Source organism: Ammodytes marinus (assembly GCF_949987685.1).
Source record: "Ammodytes marinus genome assembly, chromosome: 16".
Taxonomy (NCBI): Eukaryota; Metazoa; Chordata; class Actinopteri; order Uranoscopiformes; family Ammodytidae; genus Ammodytes; species Ammodytes marinus.
Genome location: NC_137220.1, coordinates 11,758,234 through 11,780,614, shown reverse-complemented (window position 1 = coordinate 11,780,614; position 22,381 = coordinate 11,758,234). Strand labels below are relative to the sequence as shown.

General features: G+C 41.7%; 2 protein-coding genes across 2 annotated transcripts; one reads left to right on the top strand and one right to left on the bottom strand.

Annotated features, from left to right (window-relative positions):
- Positions 1-411: 411 nt before the first annotated feature.
- st8sia6 (ST8 alpha-N-acetyl-neuraminide alpha-2,8-sialyltransferase 6) lies at positions 412-10,890 on the top strand. The gene is made up of 7 exons (XM_080044647.1): positions 412-1,255; positions 5,530-5,604; positions 5,765-5,839; positions 6,844-6,988; positions 8,744-8,856; positions 8,983-9,075; positions 9,163-10,890. Exons 1-7 carry the CDS (start codon positions 1,155-1,157, stop codon positions 9,638-9,640), a joined length of 1,080 nt encoding a protein of 359 aa, XP_079900773.1. The 5' UTR covers positions 412-1,154; the 3' UTR covers positions 9,641-10,890.
- Positions 10,891-16,521: 5,631 nt separating this feature from the next.
- On the bottom strand, positions 16,522-17,979 carry gjc1 (gap junction protein gamma 1; the record flags this gene model as incomplete). The annotated part of the gene is made up of 1 exon (XM_080044175.1): positions 16,522-17,979. One exon carries the CDS (start codon positions 17,977-17,979, stop codon positions 16,522-16,524), a length of 1,458 nt encoding a protein of 485 aa, XP_079900301.1.
- Between the last annotated feature and the right edge of the window lie 4,402 nt (positions 17,980-22,381).

Here is a 22,381-nt window from a genome sequence, read left to right as displayed (position 1 = left end):
TGGGTGGGAAGCCTCTGCCCCCCTCCCTCGTCTGCTCTGCCCCCTCATTGGTTTTGAACGTGTTCCCTTCTTGCACACACACACACAAACACACACACACACACACACACACACACACACACACACACACACACACACACACACACACACACACACACACACACACACACACACACACACACACTAGTCAAGAGGCAAACTGTGGGCTAATTCAGTACCGGGCACTCATGTTACTGCCTCCTGTTTGTGCAAAAGGGGAAGAGGGGCTTAAGGGGGTGTGGGCGGAGGGTGGCTGACCGGGGGAAGGGAGGAGGGAGGGAGGGGAAAGGCTGGGGCTTTATGCTGAGGGGTGGGGGCAGAGAACAGAAAGGAGCTCTCTGGCTTTTGGGACTCCAGTGGAAAAGTATTGTGCTGCTGTGAACACATGTCAACACAGAGGCAAGGAGATGGCTGGACCAAAGAGACATGACATGGATTACAAACTATAGGATGTGGAGCTATACTGCGGAAGTATCAGACTGTCCATTGGCTGTTTGGGTTTGATTCAGTCAGCAGCAGAGGTGCACAGAAGACAGAGGACTTACTTACTTGCCTGAACAGGAGGCAGAAAAAGAAAAAAGGGACGCAATACTGACTTGAAGCTGGCGTGCTCTCGCTACTCACCCGAAGGAGGGAGAGAGAAATACTGAGTTAGAGCAGACAGACAGGAAGAAGGTTGAGGAGGACGTGGAGGCAGCGGACGAGGCAGGGGGAGGGGGGGGGGGTTTAAGGTGAGGTAAAAGAACACATAAGACACGCAGGGAAGCAAAAGATTAACACCCCAGAGAGAGAACGAGTGAGTGTGAGTGAATGTGTGTGTGTGTGTGAGAGAGAGGGAAAGAGTGTGTGTGTGTGTGTGTGTGTGTGTGTGTGTGTGTGTGTGTGTGTGTGTGTGTGTGTGTGTGTGTGTGTGTGTATGAGAGAGAGAGAGAGAGAGAGAGAGAGAGAGAGAGAGCCGAGTAGGAAGGAGGAACCCAGAGGGGAGAGTTGCAGACAGGCATACAGACAGGCAGATATCAGGCGGGGGTGGAGCAAGGTGGAGCGGAACAGAGCGACAGACAGACTATAGTGAGAGATAGATAGGTGAGGGGGGCAGTTAGCAGGAGGGGAAAGGTATGAGGGGACAGCTCTTGAAGTCACTCTTCTCTGTGGCGATCACTCTCCTCTGTTTGGGGAGCCTGCTGACCACTCTCATCTGGTACATGTTCGACAACAAGTAAGTGATTTGAACTACATTTTTAAAACTCACACACACACACACACACACACGCACACACGCACACACACACAATCCGTTTCAGCCAATAGGGAAGGTCTTTGGATTGAATTTCACACTTTGGCAGTATTTTTCCACTTTATTTCTGCTTATGTCATCGTCTTTAAAGTTGGTGTGAAATGGTGTTAAGGAAAAGAGGCTGACTTTCCCTTTTCTTTTATCCAGGTAGCTTGTGTGTGAATACATCTCATTATACAGGACATGTACATATGTGTGCTTCTACAGTCATATGAAAAAGTTTGGGAACCCCTCTCAGCCGGCATTATAATTGACTCTGCTTTCACAAAAAACATATAAAAGTGGTATGTCTTTAATTTACCAGGAACAGCTAAGTACTGGGATGTTTTCCAAACAAAGATTTTTTGAAAAGCAGTATTTGGTTGTATGAAATAAAATAAAATGTGAAAAACTGGCTGTGCAAAAATATGGGTACCCTTGTGGTTTTGTTGATTTTAATGCCTGTAACAGCATGTAAAACTGATGAATTTAAACACAAAGTTGGTTGGATTATGTTGTTAAGCCTTGAACCTCATAGAAATGTCTGTTTAATCATGAGAAAATTTATTTTAGGTGCCTAAATGCAAGTTGCACTTCTCCTTGACTCTCTGCTGAAGTGAGACAGAATGGGATCATCAAAACAGCTCCCAAAAGATCTGAAAAACAAAGATTGTTCATTGTCATGGTTTAGGGGAAGGCTACAAGAAGCTTTCCCAAAGGTTTCAATTGTCAATTTCGACTGTAGGGAACGTTGTCAGGAAATGGAAGGACACAGGCACAGTGGCAGTTAAACCCAGGCATGGCAGACCAAGAAAAAAACAGGAGCGGCATAGGGGGAGGATTGTGAGAATGGTTGCACACAACCCACAGATCACCTCCAAAGACCTGCAAGAACATCTGGCTGCAGATTGTGTATCTGTACATCGTTCAACAATTCAGCGCAATTTGCACCAAAACATCTGCTTTTTATAAAGACCAAATAACTTAATTTTTGTCTCATCAGTCCAAAGCATTTTCTTCCAATATGAATCTGGCTTGTCTAAATGAGCTTTTGCATACTCCATGCAACTGTATCTGTGGTGTGGGCGCAGAAAGGGCTTCCTTCTCATCACCTGGCCATACAGATGTTTTGGTGCAAATTGCACTGATTTGTTGAACCATGTACAGATACACAATCTGCAGCCAGATGTTCTTGCAGGTCTTTGGAGGTGATCTTTGGGTTGTGTGCAACCATTCTCACAATCCGCCGCATATGCCGCTCTTGTACTTTTCTTGATCTGCTAGACCTGGGTTTAACTGCAACTGTGCCTGTGTCCTTCCATTCCCTGACAACGTTCCTTACAGTAGAAATTGACAATTGAAACCTTTGGGAAAGCTTCTTGTAGCCTTCCCCTAAACCATGACAATGAACAATCTTTGTTTTTCAGATCTTTTGGGAGCTGTTTTGATGATCCCATTCCGTCTCACTTCAGCAGAGAGTCAAAGAGAAGTGCAACTTGCATTTAGGCACCTAAAATAAATTTTCTCATGATTAAACAGACATTTCTATGAGGTTCAAGGCTTAACAACATAATCCAACCAACTTTGTGTTTAAATTCATCAGTTTTACATGCTGTTACAGGCATTAAAATCAACAAAACCACAAGGGTACCCATATTTTTGCACAGCCAGTTTTTCACATTTTATTTTATTTCATACAACCAAATACTGCTTTTCAAAAAATCTTTGTTTGGAAAACATCCCAGTACTTAGCTGTTCCTGGTAAATTAAAGACATACCACTTTTATATGTTTTTCGTGAAAGCAGAGTCAATTATAATGCCGGCTGAGAGGGGTTCCCAAACTTTTTCATATGATTGTATGTCACGGTTCATCTCGTACTACTAAGCATCCTAAGAGTAAAGATACTGGCAGAGGCATTTGGAACACTAATTTGGAAAATGGCACTAAATGAAAGAACAGACAGGTTGATCTGCTTCCAAATTCATTGTGAAAAATGTGAAAGAAGGTTTTTTTCCGAAACAACAATGGCAGCTTGCGTAATTGCAAAACTCTCCCACTGAAACCTAGAGGCTCATAGAAAGTGAACGTGATAAAGGAGTGACCACATCTAAACACACCTGAAATGATTGGCCATTTAGCAGGATACACTCTCTGACACTTAATAACAATCTGCCATGGGTTGTGGGTTTTGTAGTCCTAGGTGAAAACGTCGTAACTGGACCCTGTCTGTTTTTTTTTGTTTCATCACAGCCCTTTTTTGAAAAACGTCAAAACAGGAAGAGAATGATATGCCTAACTGTATATGCAACACAAACACCACAGACCACAGAGATTTCAACACACACAGAAGGTCGAGAGTCAGACAGAATGTAGCAAAGTGGCAAAGGTCTCTGCTCCTGAGTTTGGGGACTGGTTGTTCATTCATGGTGTGTGTGAAGCTGACAGATTTACCATGCCTGATCACCGAATGCAGAACTGTGTTTGATCATGCTATTTGCTTTAGAGAGGGTTATGCTTACAGAGATTCATGTTGAACACAATGTTCACCACATAGTTGGTGTCTCAAGGAGAGACACTGCAGGTGAATAATGCAACTATTATTTTTAGTTTTTTCCAACTTTTTCATTATTCAGTTTGAATAATTACCCTAACATGCAAAATATAACTAATTGTGCGTAAATGTGCTTCTTAACAAAAAACAAAAATATATATGTTGATTGAAGCCATTGTTAAAATATGTATTTAATTTTTACAACATAAGTGTTTTTTTCAGAACTATCTTTGGATACAGCTTTTTTCGTTAGAATAGAAAAAATGTACAGGTCTTAAAAAAGCATTTTTGGCATTTAACATTTTTTTAACCATAAATCCGACAATTTACAAAATATGAAATCCTCCTGTAATAGCCTTCAGAATATAGCGCTAAGCTATGATTATGGAAAGTTGAATTGATGTAAGTACTTTAGAAGGTGAGATTTTTGGTTCAGAGTGTTGACATTCTTTTTTAGATAATGGCCGTGGTTGGATAAAGATGTTTTTGCCTGCAGTGTCTCGCCTTAAAAGCTTTTAGTGGTAAGATCCTGACCTAGTTAAGATTTATTTATGCACCTGCATGGAAACAAACAATACAGTAGGGGAGAACGGGGTAATTTGTCACATGGGTTGGATGTCACATTCGTTATATCTCGCCACCAGAGCGCGCTAGCTCTGAAATGTTGATATAAAAAAGGTCCAGAATTGGGATCAGAGGTCACATACATAGACTTCCTTGGAGTTAGACTGCTGCATTTCAGGTGAGAGGATGTTTTGTGTTTTTCATGTCAAATTCAAAATATTTTGCTTCTCAGTATTTTTCTTCTAGGCTTTTACACAATGGGTTTATAACAAAACACTTGTTACCCTCAGAAAGTGTGAAGGGTAAACTATAGTTTAGATTGTGGTTAGCAAGCTAATTAGTTGTCAGATGGTTGTTGGCCTTGATGCTAGCAAGAAATTCAAGTTGGGGTTGGTCGTCAAATTTTTTGGGGGGTTGGTTGTCACATGTTATCTCAAGGCTGCAGCCAGAAAAGGAACTCAATAACGAAAGAAATTGTCAAGCTGTATCCTCACTGACACCCCAGAGAAGGAAAGAATAGAGCAGGAAAAGGCAGCTAGCAAGCAAAATAAAAAAGGGCAACAAAATCAAAACAACCCAGTGCATCCCAAACTAGACCAGCTGCCAAGGCTACAGTAAGTTATGTAGGCCTATTTGTCAACTTGACAATGCAATTAAACATTCAAATTTGGTTCTGCCTCCTTGCCTTCTTTTTAAGATTTTTCCCATTAAGATAACATTGTGACAAACAACCCCATAGTGTGTGACAACTGACCCCTTGATGGGGTTGGTTGTCACAATGTGTCAGAGTGTCTTTGATGGTAAATTACTTCTTCATTACAATAAGTTGGAAAAAAAGAGAGACACACATTTCTAGCCAACACCTTAAGCTTCAATTTAATGTAGGAATGGCTATTGACAGATGTTTTGGTGATGAGCAATTCTCACTAGAGTAAATAGTGTGCCTACTTACCCCGTTCTCCCCTACATCTAGAACAGTCATTTCTTCTTCGTCAAGTTACGCAAACAACAAGTTGTGATGCCAAGGATTAGATCCTAAAAGACTATCAGTTATTTCTCTGGCTCTTACATGTCATGCTCCTCCTTCATTCCCTCCACAGCAATGTGGAACCTCGCAGGTTGACCGCTCAAAAGAAAAGCTCCCCTCACCCCACTGATGCGTGTAAAGGCTGCAGGTGAGTGCAAACAAAGTCACGGCCTCCCTTCAAGTCAAACTTTTGTTTAAGCCCGCATCAGATCAAGGCATGCCAGCTCTACTGACTGTATTTGTCCTGGTATTTGAAAATGTGTGTGTGTGTTTGTGTGTGTGTGTGTGTGTCTGTGTGTGTTTCACAGGGATGTCATTGACAAAGTAGTAGAGCGCTATTCTAAAACCTGGAAAAGGCAGGAGGACAACTACCAGAAATTCAGGTTAGGTGTATTTCATTTTGTTTTCTGTCAAAGTCCTGGTATTTCAAATGAATGTGAAAAGAATGCACGTAGACCAACACACACTCCTTAGTTGCAGCTGTGTTCATTTGCATCAGATAGGAAGTGCCTGATTTCTTCCAAATAATGACAGTAGATCACTTCTTAATAAAAAAGGGAGATAGATTTCCATCCTCTTGCTTGGCGGCCTTATCAGTGCAGGAGTCACTAGGGCTGACTCCTGTTGATGCATTTTTATTGTGTTTTATTGTATTGTTGTTGCATATTTGAAATAAATTCTTAATTCATTCTCCAAATACATAATTTAAGCAATAGCCTAAACATACAAAACAATACAGCCTGCTGGGTTTCAAATGGCAGCTTTAGGGAGCTTGCAGAAAACTCCCAAATAGCAAGTGAACGTTCTGGGTTGATTTGTCTACTGTGACTGTGTTTCAACTGAAGTACAAGCCCAGATATGATAGCTCAGGGTGCCCTTAGCTGACTTACTTTTGTCACAAATAGCTGAAACTGATTGAAATATCCCACTAAGTCTGGCTTATTTAAAACATAAAAAAAACAGTTTGAGCTTAACAGGTTTAAAACAGACAAAACAAAATATATTTTCTTTTCTTTCTTTTTATGATGATAGTTAGGAGAACAACTAAAGACATGAAAGGGGAAGTGGGAATAGAAATGTGGATTAAAGGAGCGGAACTCACGCAAATGTCAAGTTCTAAATATAACACAACATAAGGTCATGTGAGTTATGGTAAAACAGAGGGACGTTACTTAAAAGACTTTCACCTGCAGGTCTTTGTGTGGAATTCAAATCCGTATAAGCTTTTATTAACAGACTGAACAAGCTGCATGTTCAGTAAGCTCTTGATGTATTTTCCAAATTATGAAGCTTTCCTTCCAAGACATAATCTGTCCTGTCAGTCAGTGTTAACACTCCTGACTGTATTTAACGTTATTTAACAAAATATTTGGCTTTGATTCCCCAGATCTCAGGTTAGCAGCAAATGCCATGGTTTTGACCAGGCCATCATTACCCAGGCCAACACTCCAGTTGGGAAAAAGCTTGTGTACGATGGGGAGAAGAGGAGGACCCTCCAGGTGACCCCGGAGATTTTCAGCACCTTTGCAAAGGTATGGCTTTTTTGCGGTTCATGAATATTACCCACACATCCACTGTTTGTTTGCTGTCTGGGATTGTTCCTCAAAATGTCACTGCTTGCTCTATGTCCTGCCTTTAGTCATGTGTCTACCCACATGTTGGCTCATTGATACTCTCAGCTACACAGCACAGTTTATTTTTGTCAAGGGGCTCACAAGCTTAGGCCATAGACTTCCTGAGCTGGAGTCTGCATGCACTAGTGAGCTATACACACGTTTTACTGTTCACCGTACCCAGCAAACAGATTTTAGTTGAACCATTGCAGCAAACTGTAAGTAAAGGTTGTTTGTCTTTACAAGTGAATGGACAACAGCTTATAAGTTAACGATTCCTCGACTCTGGGATTCTTCGAAAAAAGAACATTTTGAGGACATGCTATGAAAATGTAAAAACACATACTTTTGTGAAGAATAGAAGGGGCGCTCAGATAATATTTGAATTTAAATGTAATTAAAAATATACATCTGTGTCTAATTCAGCATGAAGAGTAAAGGTACCATCAACATGATTAAAATATACAAAATGGGAATATTATTATCTGTCCATAGTTTTCTGGTGATCTGTGTAATAGTTGTTGAGATATTTTGCTCAAAACCGCAAATGTGAACTTAGTTTAGTTTAGTTTTAGTTTTATTTGTGCAGATAAACAAGATTAAAATGGCAAGAAGATGCGCATAAACATACATAAATGCACGGGTGGGACAAAAGAAACCCTGAGGGGCTTATAAGGGATGTCCACCTGATATTAAAATACAATAAGGTAAAGAAAAAAAGTAAAAAAAAAAAAAAAAAAAAAAAAAACTTCATGGCGGTGACCAGATGATAGGGATCACTTGAGTCAGTAGAAATCTGAATCTGAATGCCTGTAAAACCACTGTGACGATTCAGTAGTAGACAATGAGATATTTCACAGAATAAGTTAAAAACTTGTCCAAGCTAGATGAAAAGTAAGTCATGAGAATTAATTGTTTGGGAATCATGAATATTGGCACTAACTTTCACAGCAATCCATCCTGTGTCTGACAATATATTGCATAAGTATGTGGAACTTCTAACTCCCATCTCTTTCCAGGATCTATTTTTTGAATGTTCAGTCTCAGGAAGTGGCCAACACACCATTGTCTAGGGCTTACTGTATGTGATGACTTATTCTCTTGAGACAACAACTGTTTCCCTCTGATAAAGATAATGGTTTATTATCTTATAGGCTGATCTACATTGTCTCTTAACATACAACAAACATTGTATAGGTTTACACCCAGCTTTTAAATGGGGCCTCCTGATGTACAGTCACATGCTCTACCACTAAGCTTTATCTTCTACAACAAAGTTTTCCACTGAGCATTGTATAGTCTGTTAAATGACCTTATCTATACAAAAAGTGTCACACCAAGGTCACTGTTTTTAAAAGAAAGGTGCTGTATATTGTTCCAGGACAAAGTTACATAATCATGTTTCACCCAGACTTGGAAGCCATATTTCGTGGTTAAACATTTAACTGCTCAGCTAACCCTTTTCCGATCTCCACACCTGCTCACACTTTCATAGACAGCTCCCAAATTACCTGGCCCTACCTCGCACATCTCCTTACCTGACACACACTCTTTAAAAACTGTCCTCGTCCCTCTGATCCCTGTCAGATCCTCAGTTTGTCTTTCTCAAAGAGTATAGTGTCATCTGTATGAATGTTGTTTTTGTGATGCATTTTCCATTGCTGATGATTCCAGGAGCATCCTTTCTCAAATAAAACATGGGACACGTGTGCTGTTGTCGGGAATGGAGGGATCCTGACCAACAGCAGCTGTGGAAAGATGATCGATTCAGCTCAGTTTGTCATCAGGTGAGAAAGGTGTACAGTAAAGTGGTCTGAAAGGCTGACGATTATGACAACGATCAGAAATAAACTCATCCCGTTGAACTTCCATGTAACAATCTTTACCGTATATCTGCTTTGTTGCTTGTTCAGGTGCAACCTACCTCCTTTGGAAAACGGCTATGGGAAACATGTGGGCATCAAGACGGACCTTGTGACGGCAAATCCAAGCATCCTCCTAGAGAAGTGAGCGAGACGATGAGCCCCAATTGCTTTGTCACTTTTAAATGTTCATTTTGTCTTGTTGCTTCACATTTCGCTTTTGTTTCTCAGGTACGGGGCTCTGATGGGGCGTCGTCGTCCATTTGTGGAGAGTCTACAAAGCTATGGCAACTCCCTGCTTCTCCTCCCCGCTTTCTCCTACGGCCTCAACACTCCTGTGTCCCTGCGGGCCGCTTACAGCATTGAGGACTTTGAAAGCCCCACACGGCCAGTATTCTTCAACCCTGAATACCTCCACAATCTGGCCCTCTTCTGGCGCTCCCAAGGCCTACGATCCGTACGTCTCAGCACTGGCCTAATCATGGCAAGCCTGGCGCTGGAATTCTGTACTAACGTGCATCTGTACGGTTACTGGCCCTTCAGTAATCACCCAAATGGATTTCATACTCTGACTAATCACTATTACGACGACAGAAAAACTAAAACGAAATTACACGCCATGCCGGCTGAGTTTGACCTCTTGTTGAAGCTGCACAGTCAAGGTGTGCTCAGGCTTCACGTGGGAGATTGTCAACCAAGTCAAAAGTAGGTCCCAGTCCCAGGGACAGCTAACAGGACTGGAACCCAAGTGCCTTTGTTTTTTGCTTCAAGTTGAAGCAAATAACTCATGTCAAGTCTTTCATATAGTTTTGAAAGAATGGACCGTTTTACTTTGGCTGAAGACACGGAGGAAGTGTGTCCGAGCAAGGTGGAAGCTTTGACTAACAGTGAATGCTGAATTGGCCCATCAGCATCCAAAACCTTTGCACTGAAAACAAAATACAACAATCATGAGGCTGTAAACAGTCTTATAGTGTGTCTAAAACTGACTGTATTTATTAACACAAATGTTCCAGCTTGAGCCTGGATGTAGCTGTTTTGATTTAAATGGGAATGCCTTTTGTAGGTATTTTTTGGGGTCTACTTTGTAGTGCCTTATTTTAATCAATTCTAAACATGTTCAAACAAACTGAATGTATTTTAAAGATAATCAAATACCTCCTTTACACGAAGAATGTCTGGGTGAAACACACAACAGCACACTGAATGTGAAGAATATTTTGACATTATTGCGTTACACATTTAACCACTTTCAGAAATATTCTGGGAATTATTGAGTGGAAATGTATGGTACTCACACAATTGTTATAAAAGCCTGGTGCTGGTTTTTGAAAATGATTTCTGCATTCTATGTCAGTGAGACTGCTGGATGTGATATAGACATGAGGTTTGCCTCAGTTCTCAGAGTGCCTGCCTGGGTCGTGTCCCCATAGCATCTACAACTAAAAAAACGTCTTGGCTCCCTGAAGTGGTCTTCAGACGATCCTATTAAGTGAGGCTCTGAGCCAAGGACTAAACAGAGGCACCACAGAAAGAAACAGAAACAGTAACACCAGTAAACAAAGGTTGCTGTGGTGAGCTTTTGTTACTTTGGGCTACCCCTTGTCTCCATGGTGACCAGAAAGGGATAGGTATTGTCACAAAGTGACAAAAAACACATCTTGGTACAATGTTATAATGCTGATTTAACTGACTCTAATGTTATCTGAATAATGATTGGGAATTGTGCACTTTTGAGTAAACTAACTTTAGCATTTGCATCAAGACTTTTCGGTTCTGATGCGACTGAAGTATTGCCTTTCTTGCTGACATTTCTAAAGTCTTAACATTGATTTAAGAATTAATGTACTAGCTGTAGATGACCAAACTTGAGAACCCTTTGTGAGCCCATCTTATCACATTTTGTGAATTTTCATGATTGTTTTCTTGTGAACAACAAGGGGGGACATTTAAAGTGAATCAGTGAATAAATATTTATCAGAAAGAAAGGTATTTGTATATAATCATTGGCTGGAGTGGAATTCACTAACCAGGCAGCAAAAGCTTTTTTTCCAAGACCTCTCAGCTTGCATGATTTAACTTCTTTGAGCCTTTAAGTGCTCAAATCTGCCAAGATTTTTCATTGGAACAAAGGATTTCTACTTACTAACAGCACATTTGAACAGTTTTTGGACAACAGTTTTTATTAATTTCATGGCTGGAACACCATATAATCCAGTGATTTATAAACTTAGTTTTCCACAGCCCTTTTATAGGTACTCCACTATTGATACATTTTTATTATGCCTGATATAGCATTTATTTGTAGTGTATTTGCAAATGTAGGAATCCATAACAATATTTCCTTACCTTATTTGGCCGGGTGTTTTTGCACATTTGATCCAGCTGTAATATGAGCGGCCTTTATAATACTGCACTTTCCGCTTCACTAAGTTTATTCTGCGTGTCCGGCTGCAGGGCATCCCACAGTTAGCGGGTCGGAACAGACATGCAAACATCTGGATGATGCTGTTAAAAAAGTAACCATGAAAGCCTCGGAAAGTATGGGAGCAGTGTTTTTCCGACTTCCTGTCCTTAAATTCACAATTTCTACATGTGTACACTGTCTCTCAATGTACATCTGTTTGGGGTTAGTACATCCGGCCAATATGGCCTTTGATAGGATGACATGTTTGCTCCCGGGATTTCACTCATATCGGCAGTGACCTCGTTGTGTATCCAGCTGCAGCACTGGGCTCAGTCCCACTGGCTAGTCTCTCCAGGGAAGTTATTTTTTAAGTTTTAATTTTTTCATGGCATTATTGTCCAGGCAGTTTGGCTGTGAACGACAGACAGACAGAAAGCGGATACATATTCATTAACCTTCATAGTCATAACTTCAATTTCTAAGAAGAATTGAATGTTCTCCGAACATTTCTTTTGGTTTAGTCTTGACAGATTGAAGAAGCAATCAATGATCAACGACAGGTTTTAAAAAGCAGTGGATAATTCGAAAAAGACTTTGAGCTTGTTGTGAATTAGTTTAAATCAAAGCCTTGCTGATTTAGATGTTCTCTCAACACAACCGTCACCGAATGAACTGCTAGTGACAAACAAAATGACTGCTGACATGAGATGAAGTGGCATCTCTTCGGCCTCCTGTGTGTCACTGCCAGTGACACAACATCAGCCCGTGTGACTGTAATTCTCCTGATAGGAGCACTGAGACCCCCTGCTCTCCACCAATCAAAATCAAACACATACCGTATCTCATACGGACAACGAGAACAGGACAATACTAAACGTTTCAGGACTGGGAATTTTTCAATTCCAGATGGGTTTTTCTTCTGCTATTATTTCCAAACAAAAGATGCAGAGACTTTATTTGATATGTATTTTTTGATTTATTTTTGTAGGAAAATAGTTTATTTTCACACATGCAAATCAAATGTATTCATCATAGATTATGAAAAAAAAAATCTTTGCCAGGGGATACCAGAATAGCAATCAAGGAAATATTTTTACAAAAGGCATAGAAAAACAAAAATGCATTTACGAATCAGAGTTTGTACTGGTAATACCACTGGTTTTATTGTCAGATCCCAAATGGGTGCCTATAGGAAACATGTAGGGAAACAACACAGCCTCACTGCAGTCTTTCTTTTAGAACATAGACATCATTTTACATAGACAGACAGATGCTGAGGGCGTGGTGTCCCTGATGAGTAGACCCACAAAATACTTTATCTGATACACTGTTTTCAAATGATCTGTCATTGTTAATATACAGTACATAGATATATAACAAAGGGATACGCTTCTATGTGAGCATAGTTCCATCACTTAGAAATGGAGATTACACCAAACCTGTCATACCTGTGAACAGCGGTGTCACAACTGCAGTCTTGGGGATTAACTTTCTCATTCACTTATAATTCATTCAGCTGCCAGTTATGAGGGCTTTCAAGTCCAAAGTGTAACTCCATCCTGAGGTGTGGGGATGCTCCAATGCATATTGTCACCGTCATGTGTAAAGTACTGAAATGATGGTGATTTAGGTGAAATCATGCAAAAGAAAAAATTCCCACCCACTGTCTGTATTTATTAGCAATATGTTTTAGCTGAAAATCTTTAAAGAATCAAACGAAGTTTGTACTGGTGTCATTTTTTCAATGGGTTGAGGATAATGGCCTGCCTTGTACAAAAACACCCTTGTTCATAATCATTTCTTAACTGCATTTTCACAATCTCAAACGCACATCCAAAACACACATTGATGTACCGAATGAGACTTCACTTCCATCTTTCAAAAGCCCTTGTGAAACTTCAGAGACACATGGTTCTCACAGGGCAGTGATACTTTGAAGACGAGAATAAACACTAAGACAAGTAGATGTAAGAGCAATTTCTGTCCAGTGAGCACACTTTTCTTCTACCTCATTCTCTCTCTGTCATTCAATACAAAAAAGACAAACAGGGTGACACACAAACATAGCTGTGCCACAGGGTAATTCTTCTGACCTGGATAGCTGCTCGAATTCCTTTTCTTTCAACGAAAAACACATTTTTAGTTTTAGAGAGATTCTGGGCAGATAGGGTCTTTTGAGTGCCCCCAATGGCACATCTTCAAAACGTCCCTTCAAGTGTGACCTCATTTGACACAAAGTCGCCCTCTAGTGTTCTCTGCTGGCTCTTATTGGAAAGCACAACCCTCTGGCTGTTATCCATATACAGTCTATGGTTATCGACCATCTGTACTTACAGGAAGTTTCCTTTCCTCTTCAACACAAATGCAGTTAATACGTTATGTGGGAAACTTTGCTCACTGGGAAGGAGTTTGCTTTAATTAGGTCTGATTGGCCTCTAGGGCAAGAGACTGACACTGACTAAATGACCTGTGGCTGATAGCAGACAGGGCGGCGTCTGTGGAGCCAGTGCCAGTCACTGCTCTGGGGAGCGCAGCTGACTTAAGTACTTCAGGAGATTTATGGCTGTCTGTTGCTTGCTGCCCTGTTGAACAGACATGGAGCAAATAAGAGCTCACAGTTAATAATAGATAATAAGCAAACTATTTCTGCACACAACTCAGTGTAATGTATTGTATAAAGTGTTGATGTCATGACACAATGTTCAATCTCAGGACTTAACATGGGTGACGTTTTGTTCGCTTGGTTCACTCATTGGTGGGATGGACTCAGATCTTTCAATAAACTCCCAATAAGCAGATCAGCTTGTTTGGGAAGCTGCTGTGGGGCAAAGCTTGGAATGGTTCTAAATAACCTGGCACTTTATGTCTTTTCCGCAACTGATGTCATCAGCCATTTTTTTTTAACACAGCTGTTCAACAGAAGTCCGACTTATGTTGGAAAAGGTCTAACAGATTTCATTAAAACGCAGACCAAAGGGTTGCTACATACATTAAACACTGATACTGTAACATACAAGGATAAGTCTGGCTTTCTTTTCTTTACGTCATTAAGTCACTGTAGCCGACATATTATAAAAATATACTATGTCATATTTTACATTTTTTACAATTGGAAGGCAATTTAAAACACGATAATCATAAATAGCAAGACAGCTAATTTAATTTAAAAAGAACCTACTTTCTTTTTCTTTATTTTACAAAAAGAAATTGTGTTTTTAACTTTTTATATAAAACACTGGCTTGAACATAAAAATCACCTCCTTTTTCAAGATTATTATTTTAAATCCCATTCCAAAAAAGCAATACACATACTGTCATACAAAAAACAGGTGGCTTTTACAAAAGGGTTGGTCTCATGTAGGCATTTTTCACATCTGGAGTAGCATGGCCACTGTATTCCAAAGCTACAAACAACCAGGCTTCAGCAGCCCTGCATAAAAAAAACTTGGCACTGACACTTGCATCACACAAACAGTGTTTGGTCTCACTATATTATAGCAATGGCTTAAACCTTTTCCATTACAACGTGGATGATATTGCAGCCTAGTGCTTGGAAGACTTGACTGACACAAGGCTTGTCAATAGAAAAGGAAAACTACACTGTAAAAATGAAAAAGTCAGGAAATCTCAATCAAGGCTCCTACCAAATTTTTTTGTTTTGTTTTGAGGCCAACTAAAACTCTTAGGTTTGAAGGAAAACTACACTTGAGCCAACTGATTATCTTTGTTGAGATAACTCAGCATCAAAACATTCATATGTAATACAACTTCAAATTATTAAGTTCTACATTCAAAAAGAAATAATACGTTGTGCCCACTTAATATCCTTTGTTCAAAAAGTTTTTCAGACAGTTTTAATGTTTGAATCAACATTTTGACCGAATTAGTTTTGTTTGTTATCTGTATGACAGATAATAAGTTGGCACAATTGTTTGAAATTCTTCATATGTAGAACTTTTTCCTCAAACATGAATGATAAGTTATCTCAACAAAAGGTAATTAGTTGGCTCAAATGTAGGCAGTTTTCCTTAAAATTTAAAAGAGTATTAGTCATTCCTGATTGTTCATTATTACAGTGTACAGCAGCTGGTTATGGTGTAGCTGGATGCAGGTAGCATTGGCAACTGGTATCTATACACCCCAATAAAGGAAGCCCCCGTAGAAGATACCACCAGGGGGCAGTCAAATACAAGGCAGATGTAACACCAGTGGAGTGCTGAGCAGCTTTGCAAATTTGCCATGCATAGCCAGAGTGAGAAATAGATGAATTGAAACATGAGGTATAAAAACAGGATTGCTGATGCACCGTGTTAAAGGAAAGAATTATCTCATAGAATTACAGATGAATACTGTTTTTAAATCCATCTGCTGTTCTCATTGATTTCTAAACAGCAGTATGTGTAGCACACTTGTACAAAAACACAGATAACATATACAAATACACTGACTGTAAAATGCGAACTCACAGTAACATAACACTGTGATTGACATTGGAGAGAAAGCAGACAGGACCGAATGGACAGAGCCTCCAGGAAGGTGATGTTCCCACTGCATAATAAAGTCACTGCTGGCGCTGTAGCTGAATTGTGTCTCATTTTATTGCATTTATGTTCTTGTGACGTTCCTTGATAGCCTTACTACAGTACAAAGACATAGCTTTAGCTTAGAGCATAGTTAAAGCTTGGCATCCCTTTGCCATTGTGTTACGATGAAACGTGTCTTTGATGTCATTGTATTTTGAGATCCCAAGAATTAGGATGCCAATATATTAATGGAGACGGAGTCTTTGCAGCTAAGCCAAATAGGGGATCAATCTGATTTGCAACAGAACTCATTATCATTCTGTAATTTTCCCAAAGTTCAAATGGATGAACGGAAAAACAACAGAGGTCAATAATCTGCTTTAGGACTTGAGGAGACAACGAAACATGAAAACAACAGACTGTTACCTATATTGCAGTTGGTGTTGGCGAGATGTTTCAAGTTAAACAGCAATAGCCCAGACAAAAATATTGTCAGCTGCAACATCACAGTTTTTTTTACACACCTTAGTACACAAATAAACATCATCTCCAGCTTGCAGGATTCTTTAAGGCACAGTGGTGTTTAAATACTCCAGGTAAGATTGCAACAGCTCGTCATCCTATCTCTGATACAATATATACATGTCTCGGTTTCTGCGGTTAAATCCATACGGAGGGCTTGCCCTCTCCTGATTTGCTGCTGCTACTGTTGCTGCTGCTGCCGCCTGCGCTGCTGCCTCCTTTGCCGTGCTTGAATCTATGTTTGCGCTCTTTCTGAGGCTGAGGATGAGGCTGAGGCTGAGCGTGGATGATGTTGCTTTGGGGCTTGTCGTCCTTGTTGTCCCCGAGCTGCTCCTCTGCCCGGTGCTGCTGACTGTAAGCCTGGATGGCAGCCTCCAGTTGCTCGTGAGCTTGTTGGATCATGTCTTTGTTCAGAGCCACGCGGGCCTCTCCTCCCGTGGGGAAGTTATCCTCATTGCTGCCAAACTGCTGCTGCTCCTCCTGGGCAATGTTTGCTCGGTTCTGCTTGCATGCCATCTTAGCGTTGCTGAGGTCGGTGTATGGCATCTGCTCTGGCTTTACCACAATGTTGTAGCCAGGTGGAGCTGATGGGGTGTTCCATGAAAAGGGGTAGCCAACGTAATCAGCGGCCCCATCTCCCACGCCCCCTGCCTCAGAGCCTACCTCAGGCACTGTGCCCCCTACCGAGCCCTCCACACCTGCGTTAGGGCCCAATAACCCCAACTGGTACTCGTCCTCTGGAGGTGGGTTGCGGCGACGTCGGAGAATGTCACAGATGGTGCCGATCCCCAAATGGAGCATCTCCCAAACGTTGAGTATCAGGCAAAGGACGGTGACTCCGTACATAATGCGCAGGAAGATGGTCTTCTCCGTCGGTCTGGACACGAAGCAGTCGACGCTGTGGGGACAGGGTTTCCACGTGCACACAAACACTGGGATCACACGGAAGCCATACAGCAAATACTGGCCTGCAAGGAAGCCTGCTTCCAGTATCGTCCGAATCACCAGTTGCAATACGTAGACCCGCATCAGCCCCTCGTCTTGGATACGCTTGCGCCCGTCATGCCGGACTTTGGGCTTGGGCGTGGGTTGCAGTGGATCCCGTGGCCTTTTAGGAGGGTCCATCTCCGGCACCTCATAGATCATGGGATCGTCCTCCTGGTCCTCCTCGGCCTCCTCGATGCCGCGGTGCTGCCTGCCAAAGCAGATTTTCCTGGGCTTCCTGTGCGTGTAGCCCCCTCCTCCTGGTGTTCTAACCGCGTCAGAGCCGGTTCCTCCTTTGGATTCATCTAATCGTGCGATCTTGTTGACGGCGTAGCCCATGTACATGAGAGAAGGCATGGCCACCAAGATAATCTGGAAGACCCAGAAGCGGACGTGGGACAAGGGGGCAAAGGCATCGTAGCAGACATTCTCGCAGCCCGGCTGGCCTGAGTTGCAGACAAACTTGCTCTGTTCGTCGTAGTAGATGGACTCTCCCCCGACGGCGGTGAGCACGATGCGGAAGACGATGAGCACGGTGAGCCACAGCTTCCCCACGAAGGTGGAGTGGTTGTGGATCTCCTCCAGCAGCCGCGTGAGGAAGCTCCAGCTCATGGTGTCGCTGGACAGTGGGGCAGACAGTGTCCCTCTCTCACCAGCTCACAGACTCTGGAGAAAAAAGGAAAGGAGGAGGAACAAAGGGAGAAGAGAAGAGAGGAGAGGAAGACAGAGTTAACAACACAAGAATTCTAGTTTCAAGATGTGATCAAAGCTAAGAGTATAAGATTTGTGCAGATTTTTATCCATGTGAAAATAGTATTGGTTCTGCCAGGTCAGTAGCAAGATGTGAAAAAGGGTGACATTATAATTGACTTTAATTAAAATAAGTTTTCCACTCCGAGCCCAGGAAGCACACACACACTTAAATTGGGAGTCTCATTGCCTCGGTGAGGTTGCTGTCGAGTTCAGGCTCTTGAGGGAATTAGGATCCCAAACAGGCTGGGGTATTAAAAGAGGATATCGCTGTTAGAAAATACCATCAAGCAGCACTGAGAAGAGGGTGAAATAATCCAAATAGGGAATTTGCTATCATGAAATACTCACACACACACACACATACACACACACACACACACACACACACACACACACACACACACACACACACACACACACACACACACACACACACACACACACACACACACACACACACACACACACACACACACACACACACACACACACAATTTAACAGCCTATCTCCTTTTGAAGAAATAAATCCTCTTAGTGAGCCTTTTCCTGTGCGAGGTGCAGTTTTCAGGATTTTATGAACTTGACTCATTTGTTCTGGTTTGGAGGTGAATGGCATTTTGCTGTGCTATGCTCATGTGTGTGTGTCGTGTGTCGTGTGTGTGTGTGTGTATGCGCGTGTGGGTCTGTGCATTTGAGCGCAGTTTAGGAAGAAGGACATGTTTCCTATGTAGGTTAGGTCTGGGCTCTAGGCAATCCTTTTCAAACCAGCCGAATCAGCAGGTGGCCGGGCACAAAGCGTTGGTGTGGGGAGTCAGACAGCAGACCCACATTAGCTCAGGCAGTGGAGCTGAACCCAAACCCTGCTGTCCCTTCAAGGCGGCTTTCTGGGGGAATGAGTGTGACACCTCCACACAACTTCTCCCCCTGTGAAGCTGCAATAGCGCATGGCTTATTGTCAGCTAGACTGAGAGTGAAATCCAACCATGAATACTAGCTTAGTGTGGGGTTTAAAGGGCTTTATGGGGCGATATCCCTACCAGGCAGGTTGGGAGCTTTATCGGAGCGAGAGGGAACATTTTGGGAGTTGAGAGGGAGTTCCCTGTCCCTCTGCTTTGTGTCTCCAGTTGGAGGAGCCGAGGGATGTTTTGAAGAAGGCTTGCGATGTGCCATATTGATCACTCTGACCATATATGGACATGCCTGGGAACCAAGAGTCAGATGTCAGGAATTCTTTGTGTGAAGGTCTACTCATACACTCCAGTATGCATTTTACCGACATAGCGGTGTACAACCCTACAATCAGACTGAAGCAGTGAAGTCCTTGTGAGAGTGCTAACTGTGAGCTTCTGTCACCGACATGTATGAGTAAGCAGCAAATGGCCGGAGCGGAGCGAGCTGTTGCCAGAAGCGCACAGAGACTCATAGCAGTGTCCTTCCATGGTCCAACTGAGTCTGCCTTTTCCTGCATTACATCATTGCTTCTCTTTTTTTTCAATAACTGCTGCTAAGTTTAGATGATAATATCCAGATTCACTTCGCAGACCAATGGCCGGCTGCGAAGGTTAAACTGTTTTGATTTAAAATAAGGTAAAGTTTTTCTGCTGTGTAACGGTTGGGGGCAACAAGTGAATCATTATCACTGTCTTATTTTTTCTTCTACTTTTATTATTTACTGTTTATGTCTTTTAAGTGCTGTACAGTGTATCTCCATGGGCGTATATATTTCCATTGCATATTCATTTGCTATATTTTGTTTGATTTCCGCCTTCGAGAGGAGTTTTTGATACAGCACCGATTAAAACTTTTTGGAATGTGTACTTTTTACTCTGGCTGTTTTGGCACATGGCTGTCTGGCCTTAAATTAAAAGCAACATTTCTTTCCTATTGTTTTCTGTATGTCATATGTTCCAGCTCAGAATGTGAGTGACACAGGTACATTTTCATGTTTTTGTGTGACCAGGAACTGTCAAGCTCCCTCCTCACCAGGAGAGACACTCCAGCACCGGCACATGTCTGTCTGGCCTATATGGGCCTACTTCAGCATATAACCTGGCCTTTTGCTTTCCCATCTAATTTATGTCTGCGGGAGCTAGTGGGGCAGTTAGGGGTATGAAGCTGACTCCGTTCATTTAGTTTAGTGAGTCAACCTCCCAAATAGCAGCGCACAGACACAGCAGGCAAGCCTTCTGTCTGTTACTCTGATGATAAAAAAAACATTGCTGGAAATGTCTCACATGAAAAAAAAAATACAAAAAATTACACCAGACTTTTGTTCTGAAGTCAGAAAAGGAAACGGCCACTATCACACTGTGATTTTACTGAATAGCACACTACTTTTGAACTTTGATAGGAAATAACTTTGCGGATCAATGGCTCTTTAGCCGTTAGCCCAAAAGGTCATTACTGTGTAATCATGGGTCATCACACTGACACATCTGAGCAAATAGCACAGCTCATAGCCCTATAACAGTACATGGTGAAAGGTCAACAAGACGAGTTCCAAAGGGGTGAACTCTCCACATCATGACCTCACGTGCAAATTCACACAGTTATAGTTAACGTCACTGGAGGGATCCCCTCAGTCATTGGCTTTTATAATTCCCTTGGCTTTCATAATTCCCTTGGGGTTCACAGAGGACTCCCGCAGATGGACACACACACACACACACACACACACACACACACACACACACACACACGCACACACACACATACACACACACACACACACGCAACAGCCTCAAAATGGATGAGCAGAGCCAAAATGTCCCTGGCCTGCACTTAAACTCATGGAGGTTAGGTGCTCCTTATTCACAGAAGTGACTCATCATGTGGACACAAACGGCTACAGCTGGGCTTGGGAGGGACACCAGAGGAAAAGGCCCACCATGGGAAAACCATGACCCGTGCAGGGGGCCGCTGCTGCAGATGAGGTGGGTCTGGAATTGTGTAACAGTGCATACATCATCAAAGGGAATTCTGTGTAGCAACAGGTGAAGGTACATGCCAGGTCATGGTTTCATGATATTACACCATCAATTACCTCCCTCCATCTTGAAAAACACTGACTTTGGGTCCACAGGTGGTGTATTTAAACATTAAACATTACACGTTTTAGATTTTTCTTAATAGCATTGTGGTATTGACCAAATGTTTGCCATGACACGAGAACAATCCAAACAACTGAAGAAGAAGAATAAGAAATACAATTTTTTTTTAGTTTCATTTGGTGTTTGATAGCTTTAACATAATAAGTGATGTTTGTGCTTATGTGACCTGTTTCATTGATATTTCTTGAATTGCAATGGTTATGCAAGATTCAGAACTTTTATGGTGTTTATGTCAATTGAAAAATGAGCAATGAAAAAAGACGAATGTGCAACAAAGAAGAGAAATTGGAATAAGTCAGAAACCATATTTAATTGAATTGCCTTCAAATTAAAACTTAAGCAGTTTTAGCAGCAATATATATAGCAATATATATATAGCTCACATGATTTAAACTGTGTATATTGAGGTAGGTGAGCTGGGCAACCTGAGTACACTCAAAGCCTAATAAACTGTACTCTTATGGGGGGGGGGGGACATTTTTAGATAATAAAACATGTTTTTTGTCTGTTTGTATCCTCTCTTTCTGCCTCTAACAGTTTGTCTTTGTTTGACGATTCTGCTTAGTAATTATGATATGCAGATCCTTTTACTGTGCACAACTCGCACACAAAATTTAAACATTCATATTAATAAACAGAGGCCAAGGGCTGTTAGGATAATGAACACAATGGAAATGGAAATCTACACCCTAATGAGTGTATTTAAGGGTAACAGATTTATAAGCCTCTGGATGAACTTTAATCAAGTGAAGCATTACTAACTTGTACATTTATAGACAAACAAATTATACTGCTATGTCAAACTATTGCACACGACGCGTTTTGTGGTTGCCCGACAGTATTAATTTACTGGTTCATCTCCTAGTTATGTTTAGCATTTTTTTTCTGTCTCTGATTCTGTGCTATAACCTCACGCAAGACTCATTCATGGGCAAACATCGCTACAGATGCCGCAGTCTGTTCACAGCAAAGATTTACTTCCCCCCTGCGGAGCCTGGATATCAGTACAGGCTTGGATTAAACAGTTCCCCGGTCTGCTCCATCGTCATGCTAATCATCAATTAGACCTCTCTTAGTGTTTTTACAGCGATTGTAAACGGTCTTAAGGCAGAGTTCAGTAAAAGGAACCATCAGCGCTTTCTCCAGCCAAG